The sequence below is a fragment of the Crocodylus siamensis genome, chromosome 7, assembly GCF_052110815.1.
Source record: "Crocodylus siamensis isolate JL-2025a chromosome 7, ASM5211081v1, whole genome shotgun sequence".
Classification (NCBI taxonomy): domain Eukaryota; kingdom Metazoa; phylum Chordata; order Crocodylia; family Crocodylidae; genus Crocodylus; species Crocodylus siamensis.
This window is the reverse complement of record NC_143401.1, coordinates 9,905,203-9,918,565: the sequence shown is the minus strand read 5'-3', so window position 1 is coordinate 9,918,565 and position 13,363 is coordinate 9,905,203. Positions and strand designations below refer to the sequence as shown.

At 46.1% G+C, this 13,363-nt stretch overlaps 1 protein-coding gene across 1 annotated transcript in view; it reads left to right on the top strand.

Moving 5' to 3' along the window:
- The window catches only part of CHUK (component of inhibitor of nuclear factor kappa B kinase complex), a 46,549-nt gene extending 33,430 nt beyond the window's left edge, over positions 1-13,119 (top strand). Inside the window, exons 15-21 of the mRNA XM_090057549.1 lie at positions 274-383; positions 3,721-3,770; positions 5,481-5,577; positions 6,906-7,053; positions 8,061-8,197; positions 9,196-9,295; positions 11,965-13,119. Coding sequence (XP_089913675.1) covers positions 274-383; positions 3,721-3,770; positions 5,481-5,577; positions 6,906-7,053; positions 8,061-8,197; positions 9,196-9,295; positions 11,965-11,991 — 669 coding nt within the window. The 3' untranslated portion in view covers positions 11,992-13,119. The remainder of the gene's footprint in view (positions 1-273; positions 384-3,720; positions 3,771-5,480; positions 5,578-6,905; positions 7,054-8,060; positions 8,198-9,195; positions 9,296-11,964) is intronic.
- The last annotated feature ends 244 nt before the right edge of the window (positions 13,120-13,363 follow it).

Here is a 13,363-nt window from a genome sequence, read left to right as displayed (position 1 = left end):
CCCGCGGGCCATATTCTGCCCACCCATGCACTAGTAGGATGCAGCAGCACTGGGTGGTGGTGGTGGTGGCTGGTGATTAGACTTGTGCTGTCTCATACTTTGCACTTGTGGCATGCTTCCCAAAAGCATTGGCCACCATTAAGTTGAACATTTGAAGATCCTTTTGTCTGTTTTATATGGTACTGCTGCTTGCTTTGATTGACTGCGGGGGGAGGGAGGTATCACTTTCCATTTACAATTTAGGAGCTACAGAGTTGCTTTTTTCCCCATCAGGCTGGAGATATTGCTTACCTAGATGAACAGATTATGGCTTTACACACAGAGATTGTGGAACTGCAAAGGAGTCCATATGCAAGACGCCAAGGAGATGTTATGGAGGGCCTGTAAGGACAACAGCTTTTATGTTTGCTTGTTGAAATCATTACAAAGTGTAAAAGTTTTTGTTTTTTCATGTCTGTCTTTTTGTTTGGATGAGGAAGGTGTGTGTTGTGAGAAGGTTTCCCTAATGCTGTGGCATTGTCCAGGCATTATATACCCAGTGCCTTTGGAAAACCTTGATTTTCTTGCTTTGCTCGTACTCCAAAGGTTCCTGTTTTGACTGGAGGGAGATAAATGTTCTTGAGCCAACACTGGAGAAATGTCAATAATGTTTTATCTTACTGTATGGAGTGTTTCAGATGTGGTTCTGGAGCAAGAAAAATAGCAACTTGAATCAATTTGTGTGTTGATTTAAAACCTTTGTACAATGTTAAAAGAAATAAAACCCTGAAGTTGCAAAGTGAAGCACTCGGGTAGTGTCAAAGTGAGGGTTGCACATGTAGTATGAACTCTGCTTGCCAGCACCTCTGCCCTAATCTATAGCCTGTAGCCTACATCTGCACTGTTCTGTAGTACAAACGTGCATTAAGCAAGGCAGCAGCCCTTGATTTCAGGAGGGCAGACTTCAGTGAGCTAAGGAGAATAGTCGGGGAGGCACTGAGGTCCCGGAGGGGAGGGGAGTCAGGTGTCCAAGAAGAGTGGTTGCTCCTTAAGGAGACGATCCTCCAAGCCCAAAGGGAGGTAATCCCAACACGGATCAAAGGGAGCAGGAGTGTGTAGGGGTAGCAGTGAACGTAGTCTTTCTGGACTTTAGGGCCTTCCTACACTGTCTCTCACCCCATTCTCATAAAAAAACTGGGGAACTGTGGTGTCGACAGCTACACAGTCAAATGGGTCCCCAACTGGCTGGAGGGCCGCACCCAGAGAGCAGTAGTGGATGGGTCATTTTCGACCTGGAGGGATGTGGGCAGTGGGGTCCCCCAGGGCTCGGTCCTCAGGCCCGCACTGTTCAACATCTTCATCAGTGACTTGGACAAGGGGGTAAAAAGCACCCTGTTCAAATTTGCTGATGACACTAAGATGTGGGGGGATGTGGGCACACTAGAAGGGAGGAACAGGCTGTAGTCAGACCTAGACAGGTTACAGGGGTGGGCGGATGAGAACAGGTTGGGATTCAACACCGACAAATGCAAGGTGCTGCACTTGGGGAGGAAGAAGCAGCACCATACCTACAGGCTGGGGAACTCCCTTCTCGTCCGTGCAGAGGCAGAAAAGGATCTTGGAGTCGTCATTGATGCTGAGATGAACATGGGCTGGCAGTGTGGGGATGCAGTCAGGAAGGCCAACCATACCTTGTTGTGCATCCACAGATGCATCTTGAGCAGGTCCAAGGAGGTGATCCTCCCCATCTATGCAACACTGGTCAGGCCGCAGTTGGAGTACTGTGTCCAGTTCTGGGCACCGCACTTCAAGAGGGATATGGACAACATGGAGAGGGTCCAGAGGAGGCCACTTGCATGATCAGGGGACAGCAGGGCAGGCCCTATGAGGAGAGGCTATGGGACCTGAACCTGTTCAGCCTCCACAATAGAAGGCTGACGGGGGATCTAGTGGCCTGTTACAAACTAGTCAGGGGGGATCAGCAGGCACTGGGGGAGTCCCTGTTCCCCCGAGCACCACCAGGAGTGACTAGGAATAACGGTCACAAACTGGCAGAGGGTAGATTCAGATTAGACATCAGGAGGTGCTACTTCATGGTCAGGGTGGCTAGGATCTGAACCAGCTTCCAAGCGAAGTGGTGCTGGCTCCTACCCTGGGGGTCTTTAAGACAAGGCTAGAAAAACACATTGAGAGTACGACCCCAGTACTCTTTCCTGCCATGGCAGGGGGTCGGACTCAGTGATCTGCTCAGGTCCCTTCCGACCCTACAGACTATGAAACTATGAAGGTGGCTACCCTCTTGCTCCAAGCTATACTTACTGTGACCCCCGCCCCAGTCATTTTTTATGCATTGTCCACCTTTGGAATTCAGGATCCACATCTGTTTTGAGTTACAGTAATCTCAATTCTGAGTCAGTGCACTGACTCCAGTAAGCTTACTTCAGACTGAAAGCAGGCAGCAGGGGGACTGGAGAAAGGGGCATTTGACACCAGGCTTTACTGATGAGTGGTACAGGTAGCGTGCTATGAAGCTTCCAACTGTGTCCCACTTCTGGGTGAGGGCTGTAAAATCCTGCCTGTCTGGTTGATGAGCAATTTTTGGTGAAGTTCTGGGATTGGATTGGAGAATTTTGAGAGAGGTGATGAGGAAATTGCTGGGGAGTGCTGTGTTTGGACCAAGGAAGAAGAATGGCTGCCTTATGGTTAAGGCCTTAAATTGGGGTGCAGGGCATCCAGATTCTGTTCCCAGCTCTGCCCGATTCCCTATATGACTTTGGGTTTGTCACTTAACATGTTTCTCAGTTTCCCCATCTTTAAAATAGGTTGATTAATGTGTTTTTACCCTGTTGTGTCTGTATTGGCAAGACAAAGCGTTCTTTGGGACAGGAACACACTGTCATTACATGCGTTCAGTACATAGCACAAAAGGTCTCTAGACACTACTGTAATACAGTTTCTGCTTGTGGTAATTATTGAAGGATTTGCTTCAATATGGTGCATACCTCCATAAGGCCCTTCTCTCATTGATTCTGCATAGTCTAATATGCTTGGAAGCAATGTGCCAGGGGATAGTTATTCACTCTCTATAAAACCAATGGGACATGTGTTCCCAAGACAGCCATTTACAGTAATAGAGCTGGGAAGTGTTGAATAGAGATTACAGGGACTGATTGCAAAAAGGCCCACTGGTCCCAAGGAGGTATGAATTGCTCTGAAGTACTCTTTGTCTCTGTAGGCTTTTCAGTATTGTTCATTCCCCTAGCTTTGCATTGCTGCCTTGGTGAGAGCAATTTATGGCACCTTCTAAAGTCCAAACCTCTGTACTGGGAACAGCTTCATATTACAGTATTGCCCACAAGCACCTCAAAACCCATTTCAAACCAAGATTATTCCTTCAGTCTAGGGTTGGCTGAGAACAAGGTTCCATCCCATGTCTACCCACTTAGGGATGAGGTGAAGAGCAGACTGGACAGCCAGTCTTACAGCTTGTCTCTTCTCTGGTTACTCATATTTTAGATCCCAAGTCCAGCAAAAGCTGAAGGGTACTGGACTGGGTTGAGGGTACAGTGAAGCTGTCTAAGGTACAGACCCTTTCCTCCGATGCACAAAACTTCCCAGAGGGGACTGAATTCTGACATTTTCTCCTTCCACAATAGCACTTTAATCTGAAACATTTTTTGCTTATAAACAGTTCTTCTGTGTGGGGACACATGTAAAACATTTACCTTCTTCTCTTGGCAGGGAACAAAAGGCCATAGACCTCTATAAACAGCTGAAACCCAGGCCTCCAGGTATGGAAGAGACTTGTTCTGTGACCTACCTTAAAATTCAAACTGTTCTACTGATTTTTGCCTTCAATAATGAATGTCAGACTTTAAAGTATTGTCTCGGGCAAAGACAAGGGGAATACTGGGGTTGGGACACAGCGAGACCCCCTGATGTAGGGGAGCTTGGTGAGAGATCTGGATAAAGAAGGTAGTGGTCTGGTGTAGTTGTAGTAGTAATGTGTTTAAAACTGTGAATAATTGTATGCTTGAGCTACTATGCTCTTGAGGTTCCAAGTCCTGGCTTGTGCCAGTCCAAGTGTCTCTTGTTGCTGGGTTGATCGGCCGCTCTCAAATGACCTCTACACTGAAATGCTTATTCCAGCTTCTTAGCCGTGTGGTCTCACTGCTATATTTTGCTTGTCCACTGGTCTTGTAACCCCTTCCCCCCCACACACACACTGCCTTGTAACAGCATCTAGCATCATCATCTTTCCCTCTACTTCTTACCTCAAAAAAAAAAAAAAAAAAAGGGCTTCTCACCTCCCTCTAAAAGCTATCTCTTTTTTGAATACAGTGGTAGAGTAAAAGGAGAAAGGGTGATGGGAATTGAAATAGCCCTGTATTTTGCAACCAGGGCAGTAGCCATCAAGGAGGATTGTACACAGTTGTGTGTTTGGGGAAATAGCTGCAACCCTTATGGAAATCAGTGCGTAGCCAGCCAGAGTGGCTCAATTTTAGAGCAAGTGTGAAGAGAGGATTGAACTGCAGTGTGATTGTGCATAATAAGGAAGACTGATTCAGTTGATTTAATACCCCCAACATAAGTACTGCCATCCATGGTGGGTCGGATCAATTTTGTGTGTGTGTCGGGGGGGAGGAACTGGACACAGAACTCCAGCTGTGGCCTCATCAGTGCTGGATAGAGAGGAAGAATCACTTTCCTCGGTCTGCTGCAAACACTCCTACTGATGCAGCCCAGTATGCTGTTAGCCTTCTTTGCAACAAGGGCACATTGTTGGTTCATATCTACCTTATTGTCCACTGTAACCCCCAGGTCCTTTTTTGCAGAGCTGCTGCTTAGTCAGTCAGTCCTTAGCATGTACCAGTGCACGGGATTGCCCTGTCCTAAGTGCAGGACTTTGCAATTCTCCTTTTTGGACCTCATGAGATTTCTTTTGGTTCAATCTTCCAAAATGTCTAGGTCTCTCTGAATCTTAGTCCTACCCTTCAGCATATCTGCTGCTGCACCTAGCTTAGTGTCATCTGCAAACTTGCTGAGGGTGCATTCCATCCCATCTTCCAAATCAGTGGTTTTCAACCTGTGGTCCGCAGACCCTGGGGGTCCACAGACTACATCTAAGGGGTCTACAAAAGATGACTGTGATCAATCAAAAGTGTGTGAATACCCATACTCATAATACAGAGGGGTCTGTGCCTCCATTCAAAATTTCCAGAAGGGTCCAGGCTTCATTCAAAATGTTTTAGGGATCCACAAACGAAAAAGTTGAAAACCACTGTTCCAGATCATTGAGGAAGATATAGAACAAAACTGGTCCCAGAACTGACCCCTCCACTTCATCTAATTCCCTTTTTGAACCTGCCTTTTTTATCAGGCTTCTCTTGTTAGGTGAAATATATTTGGGGAGGGGGGGTGTTTTATGGATATGTATCTAAGAGCTGTGTGTCCTTTCTCCAAGGGCATTTTGCTAACAAGAGGATTGTTGTTCCTCCCAGATCATGCCTACAGTGACAGCACGGACATGGTGAAGATTATTGTGCAGACTGTGCAGAGCCAGGACAGAGTTCTCAAAGAGCTCTTTGGCCACTTAAGGTACCAGGAGAACTTGTCTGTGAGTTAGAAAGCAGGGATGAAATGCAGCTTTTAGGCTGGAGAGATCTTGTTAACACATTAATTCAGTTGGGAAACAAACCCCTTGCATTCATAGTTCAAAAATGAAAACTTCATTCAGAGATGTGCAGTTCAGATTGTTGAAGGACAGAGTCCTATTGCTGCCCCAACATATTCAAAGGCAGTAAAGAGAGAGGTCTGCTTCATTCACGCCTGCATATATCCTTCAAATTACCAACTGTCAATAGAATGCTGTGGCCTACAACTGAGCATTGCTTCTCTTTCAAGAATTGTGCACGGATCTTTTGAAACAGCCCTTTTAATGCCTTTTCCCAAGAGCATTTCATGTGTTCTCTAAATGACTTCCATGCCCACATCACTGCCTCTGCAGTGGAGCCCTATAGGGTAAGGTTCAGAGTTTCTTGTGGGGCAGAAAAAAATAAAATATACACAGTTTGAAGTGTAGAAACTTTCTCCCATTGAGTTCTGTGCACTACACACCTAACAGTAGGGGCCGTGTACTGGAAGCTGTCCTTGTGCTGAGCTTATAAACCCCATCTATACAGTGTTAATAAGTGGTGATTTACGTCCCAACTAAATGAGTCACTCTGTTAAACAATTTTAGGAGATGAAAAATCTGAGGTTCTCAGCATAACGTGTACGAATACATTGTATTTCTCTTTTTCTTTTATTTAAATGTGGAGCCAAGGAAGCATTGTTTCACCTTTGACTATGGTCTAATCTATCCTAGAAAGCTTTGCCAGCACAACTGCAGTGGTTCTGGCAGAACAGTGAGTGTGGTAATACTCAAAGACCCTCTGCTGCAGCATATCCTGTTCAGGTGGCAGAGTTGCTCAGAGTTCTCCTGAGTGAACTAATTTCTGCTGCCACCCATCAGTTGGCTGAAGGCACATGAAAATATGCCCGTACCTTTTGCCAGCTGTTATGGTCGCCTCAGCAGCTGGTGCCTTCTTAGGGTCCACTTTGTGCTTTAATGGCTAAACTGCTGTACTGGCAGCACATAGAGCCACCAAAAGCATTAGGGTGTTCATGTGCCCTAATGACTTGGCAGTGGCAGCTGCTGGCTGCCAATCTTCCTGTTGCCAGACCAGATAGGGGGAGACATCCACGTGCAACAGTGACCCTGGAGACGCTTTTAGTGCCTGCAGGTATCCTTGTTGATGATGGGGGTAGCATATATTGTCCAGTTGTCTGTAATCACAAGCTCTGTAAGCACTGCAAGTACACAGACTGCCAAAACTTCCTGCACCCTGTATGGCAAAGTAACTAGTTTCTCCTTTACCTTACAGCAAGCTGTTGGGCTGCAAGCAGAAGATTATTGATTTGCTTCCAAAGATTGAAGTGGCTCTGAATAACATCAAGGAGGCTGACAACTCAGTGATGCAGATGCAGGGCAAAAGGCAGAGGGAGATTTGGCATTTGCTGAAAATTGCTTGTGTAAGTGACTTAAGATTGAAGTCCTTAAAGGCTAATGCTGATCTCTTCAGCCAGGTATTGTGTAACCTGTCAAATCTGCAATGGTTTGTGAAGCCCTGTAGGAGGTTTGAAGCATTATATGCTCAGTGTAAGTAGGAATTGTTCCCTGCTGCTTGCTGTTTGGAGGCTGAAGCTGAGGCCCCATTATAGTGGGCTTTGTACACAAATAGTAAGACATGGTTGTTTACTGCCCTTGAAGAACTCTTATGTAGACAAGACAAGGGAAGACAGCCTGCTGTGGAATATCATGTTTGCCTTTTGCACTGGCCTGCTTTGGTTCTGGAGCATGAGTGGGGCAGCATGTTAGTTGGGGTATGAGCTCAGTCTTTGCTCACAAAGATGTAAGCAGGTTAGAGGTAATCCACTCAGCTCCTAGGGAAGCATAAACTTTTCATCACCATCTGGTACCCTAAAGCATCAGTATGCAAACTATATATGGTTCTCCCCAAACAAGGTGGTTCCTCTAGGGCATGGATAGGACACTTTTTCTGGCTGCGGGGCGGACTGCTTTGCCCTGGGTTAGAGGTAGGCAGGCAGGTGCTAGGAGCCGGCCACTGCTGCTCATTTCTGAAGTGGCACGTGGAGAGTGCCTATAGCTGGTGCCCCCTGCTGTCAAATACTTCTTTAGAAGCCCCAGGTATGCAGGCTGGATCCAGTGGTTTCACAGGAGGTTGTCAAAGGTTGCTGACCCTTGTTTTAGGATGTGGCTTAGGTTTGGAGAACAAATGCGCTAGATGGTGGGCGGGTGTGGGGGGGTGTTGCGTGCACAATATGGGCAAGGTCCTGGGACCATGAGAACATTCACCCATGGTATTTCACAGCTTTCTGGGGCTTTGTCATTCCTTTTGCATGAATGTACATATGTTAAATGGTGCTTGGGGTCTTTTAGCACATATGAAGTGCGACTAACATCTTTATTTTCCATCCACTGAAAGCGGATAATGAAAACAGTTCTGCTCTTCCTCCAGACTCAGAGCTCTACTCGCTCTCTGGCAAGTTCTAGTCTAGAAGGTTCAGCCACAACCACAACAGCTGCCTGGCTCCCACAGACCTCTTCAGGAACTGTGCCCCACTCTCTGTCTTCAGTGCCTATGCCTAGAGATGGGTAAGAGCCAACTGGAAGAGCAGCTTTTACCAAGACTAATTTATCTCTTTCCTGAAGAAACTTTTTGCATGCAGAAGCTGGCTAATATGGACCAGGACCTCTTTGTACTCAGCATTGTACCAGCAAAGAAAGAGACAGGCCCTTCCTCAAAAGCTTAGAGTCTAAGTGATTCCAGACAACTCCCTCTGTTCATATTTAGAGAAGGCTTGAGATGCTCTAGATTTCAACAGTGACAGTAGACTGAGGGCACTCCTCTTTTTCTCTCCTCCGTCATTTACTGTTAGTACCTGATTGTAAGAATGTGGATGAAAACAGCTGTTTATTGGTAGCAGACAGTGGCCACACAAAATCTACTTGGCTCTTGCCAAAGTGGTTTAAAATCTTGTGGTCCATTTGGATTGCGGTTCTGGACTCTGTCATTTTAGACGGACAGAACATCACGCATTATAAGCCATAGTCTTCTCTTTTAAATAGCTTGATGTCTCTTGCACGGTGGTTCAGAATTTTACGAATTGGCTGGTTCAGACTGGTTCTGGTCTTTATCTCAGATTTCCAATTGAGTGACACCCCTGTGACTGACTGCACATCCAAGGTTAAGTATAGGACACATGATGTGAGCCATTCCTGACATCATCTCTCTGCTGAGTCTAAGAGTTTGGTCTGTCACTTCCTTGCAAATTGCATTTGAAGAGTGCTGTGCCACACAAGGTCCTGGTGGCCTGCAGGCAGCATGCAGCCCATGAGTGGCTAACTCCATGGCTTACAGGCTTCTGCTGCCTTTACCTCCTTGGCTTCCCATGCCTCCCCCTATGAATCCAGGAGCCACTTCTGCCACCCATCACCCCCTTCTTCCATTGCCACCTGCTGCTGCCAGAAAGACTAATGTATAGAATGGCAGCAAATGACTGCAAATTCCTTCTCCTTTCATTGTCCCATGCCTCCTGGAGGTGTCATCCTGTCTCAGCTTAAATCTGCTCTCTGGTGCTTTACTTTTGCAGGGAAACTTTTGCCCGTATATTGGAAGAGAACCTGCACTATCTCGACCGCTTTAGCACAATTATGCAAGAGGCAAAACAGGAGCAGAGCAATAGCTTGATGGTAAGTGCTTGTATGCTTCAGGGGCCTGGTTCTTCAGAGTTGCCAGCTGGTGTTTGAGGCTTTAGGCTCTTGCACTTTTTGGGTGACTTGCAGAGGTGAGATGCTGTGGCCGGTGTGCATGTAGTGTCCTAACAAACTGTTTGCTCTACTCTTGTCTCCTTATTTTAATTCTAATGGAAATGCAGGCACTGACAGAACTGTTAGTTGGATAATTCTCTGTGATTGAATACAGATGATTCCCCCACCATTTAGGCAGGTCCCTAGCTATGATAAAGTGGACTATTCACTTTCCTCTAAATTTTGAGAGGCTGAAATACATAAAACATGGGGACAAGCAGAAGCACCGAGGCAATTAGTTCATTCCTCTTTCTTTCTGAGTGGACTCAGCAAAGCCCTAAGTCTCCTGAGTTTATCTCCAGTGGATTAACTGAGCTGCAGTATCCAGATGCTCTTCTGTGTCCATGATGCTGCAGTTTGTCTCCATAACAAACTGATCAGTTACAGTTGCCTAAATTTCCCTTGGTCCATCTTCAGGACCAGGCTCTCACATCTTACATCTTCCAACCACGATGTTAAGGTTCTCTCTTCGTGGGAGCGTTGGGTGCGGGTTCCAACCCATAGCTGGAACCCTGTTAATATTGGCATACACAATATGCTGCTGCTCCCCACAGCCACCTGAGAGCCTTACCAAATTGAGGGACCTATTCTGACTACTGCACACCACTGTGGTAGTATTCAGGAGATTTATAAAAACCATAACAGACCAATGAACAGTTTTCCTACTGAACCATAATGGACCAGTGAACAATGAGCAGCATAGGTCAAGAATAAGCAGTCCTCGTTTGCCTCCACAGGCATTGGTGGAGCATGGGAGTAGTAAAGGAGCTGGACTGAATGTTAGAGGGGTTCTAGCTTCTTCCCAGTGCTGGTCTGCAGAAACTATCATCACTTGAAATAGTGGCCCAGAGTGTGGAGGGTGTGAAGGTAGTATAAAGGTCTCCCTGTTGCTTTCCTTGGTCTGATCCTCTCAGGGATACACATACATCTGACTCTTATAGTTCTATTCATTTTTTATTGCTATGATCTGTTAATGTTTCTCAATTTATCTTCCTCTGATTTACAACCCAGCTTCCTCATCAGTAGTTCCAAAATTTTAGTCATGCATTAGTACTGGTACCACCATCAGGATCTAATTATTTCATAGATTTCATAGACATTAGGGCTGGAAGGGACCTTGGAAGTCCGTCGAGTCCATCCTTCTGCCCAAAGAGCAGGAAGTCAGCTGGGGTCATAGGATCCTAGCAAGATAAACATCCATTAGTGCCAGCTAATGGAGTTGGCTTAGATGTGCTAAACACTGGGTGGAAACCATGATCTTATGCATTTAGGTACCCAGAAAGAAATTCAACACTCTAGAACTCTTGGTTCATAGATGATACCTTTTATTAGGCCAACTAAGAAATCACAGAAAAAAAGTCTTTTCTGCAGACTTTTGGGTACACACACCCTTCCTCAGGCTCAGGAAAAATTAAAGATGGTAAAAAGTCCCCATAGGTAAGAAATAAACTTCATCTCTGAACCAAGAGTTCTAGAGTGTTGCATTTCTTTTTGTCTCAGACCAACACAGCTACCAAGTACATCCCTTTAGTTACCCAATAGACGTCACATGGTGAGAACTACAATCCCCATTTGTTTGTGTCAAAAAGAACCAGTAGCTTAGAGGACAAAAGGGTAAACATGAAGGCTTGGTAACTCGCTGCTCCTGGTACAGTAAAATCTCCGTTATCTTGTATGAGTGGGGAATGCCAAGTGCCAGTAACGTAAAAATGCCAGTTATCTAAAAACACTGGAACTGGAGGGGGTGGGGGGCTTGCACACAGCAGCACAGGGTGGTAGGTGGTGGTGGTGCCATGGAGGTGGCACGTGGCTTGCGTGCGGGGGTGCGTAGTGGTGGATGGTGGTGGCAGCACGGTGGCACCGATTAATAGAGTGTGTTGGCTAGTAGAATGCCAGAAAACAGGGATTTTACTGTACCTGTTCTTTCTCCCCAGTTCCTTCCCACTGCATCTTGCATTTAACATTCACTGGACAGAGTGGATACACAGCACTGAGAGAGTTTCTGCCATTCAGACCAAGAACTCAGACTAGAACTTAGCCCCCCACACCCTTCTCTTTCAAGGGCTAAAACATGAGAAGGTTGATGTTAAAAACCAGAGGAAAACATCTGCTAGGCTTGGGGGTTTGCCCAGCTATAATTTTGGGACTTGTCCCAGGTTAACTTATGTTGCTGTGTACTTGCCAAGACAGTGCAGCCCAATGGAGCATGCTCAGTAGTAGGAATGTGCACCCAGAGCTGAACTGCAAACTATGCATTAGTGCCAAAAACTGCCTTAAGACTATGTTGCAAAACAGTGAGCAGGAGGAAGAGCCAGCTGCCTTTTGCAATAACTGTTTATCAGGGACTCGAGCGGGTTGTCATAGGTTCTGGCCCATAACACAAAGACATTTCCCACGTCAAAGGCCTTATAATCTTAGGCCTACTTCTAAGGTGGACCAGAGTGCAATTTGCGGCAATGCATTTATACAAGCAGGTGGTTGCCACTTCGGCTGTTCAACGGAAATGCATGAGGGTACTGGGACTCAGGTTATTCTTTTGCCTCTTCTTTTAGAGCCTTGATTGGAGTTGGCTGAAATAGTGAAGGGAAGTAGGTGCCCAGCTGCCATCCCCATTGCATCCATGTGCTGAAGCATGGCTGACAGCCTGTGGCGAGACGGTTGGTCAAGCACGTGTGCTGTGGTCTGCACTCGCACTCTGCTGCTTCAGGACTCTTAACTTCTCATCTGATCGGCAGTTAGCTCTGAATGAGCCCTTGCCTTGTATTTTGTAAATGTTAATGGACTTGATTGTAAAGTTCATGGTCACTAGCAGAGTTCTGGCCTGTGTGATTTGCAACTAGAAGCAAACGTTTTCCAATCTGCTGCCTAAGTCAGGCTGTTAAAGTATCTAAACAAGTAGCCTGGTTATTCAGAGATGCTGGGCACCTCCAGCTTCCACTGCTCAGTGCTTGGGAAAATGCCACCATTTCTATTTAGAAGCTTCCTAGGCTTGAAAGTGTTTGCAGTAGTCAGTAGATCTCTAACATCACATGCTCATGTACTGGGCCCCTTGGATGTGTCAGTGGGATGGTGGCTGCTGATGTGGCAGAAGAGCTGAGGTCAGGATATTGTTTGTGAAGTTCAGTCTGTGTTAAACTTTTCCCAGCAGGAGATACTCTGCCTCTGTGTTGGAAGTGAATGCTGTGAGGTATGGGAGAGTCATAAGGCTATGACACCATGGAGGCAATCTCCCTGCTGCTCATATTTACTGCTTGGGGGTGGGAGTGTCTCCCAGGTGCAAACCAGGCTCTCCCTAAGTAGATAGCATCTGTGTGCCTTGCTTGTGCACAGGATGGCTGCTTCCCTCCCTCTCCCCCCCCCCCCGAGGACACATATGTCAGGACCTACCCCTGCAGTGAATGGCTTGGAGCCAGCGTGGGGGCCCCTGCAGTGCCATTTGCAAACTGAAAGTTACCTTACCTTGCTCCTTCATAAACATCCGTCATCAGTCTGGGGGGATGCAATTTTTTATGAATGGAAGAGAAACACTAGGCTGTGGCTTTCTTCTGGCTTGCCGTCTTCCCCAGCAGGAAGCAGTTTTGATAGGTGTTTATTATGGGTCAAATAACACTCCCCATTCCAAATGGAACAGATTTGGAATCTAATGGCTATTTTGAAATCATGTAAAAACTCTATTTGTGAATTTGTAATAAATATCTTCTATAGTACCTCTTTGTAAGTGGTCTAATTTACTTGCCCATGTTTGTTTAAACAGTATGTGCCAAGTAAAGGTTACATGCTACCATGATGTCTGTTGACAGGGTTTTCAAAAATGACTAGAGCTTTTGTGTACCCAACTTTAGGCATCTCAAAGGAGAATTATTTTTCAGAGGGCAGGTACTTTGTAGTTTCTGCAAATTAGGCACTGTTAGGTAATCTATTTTGGGCATCCAAAAGCACTAGTCGTAATCT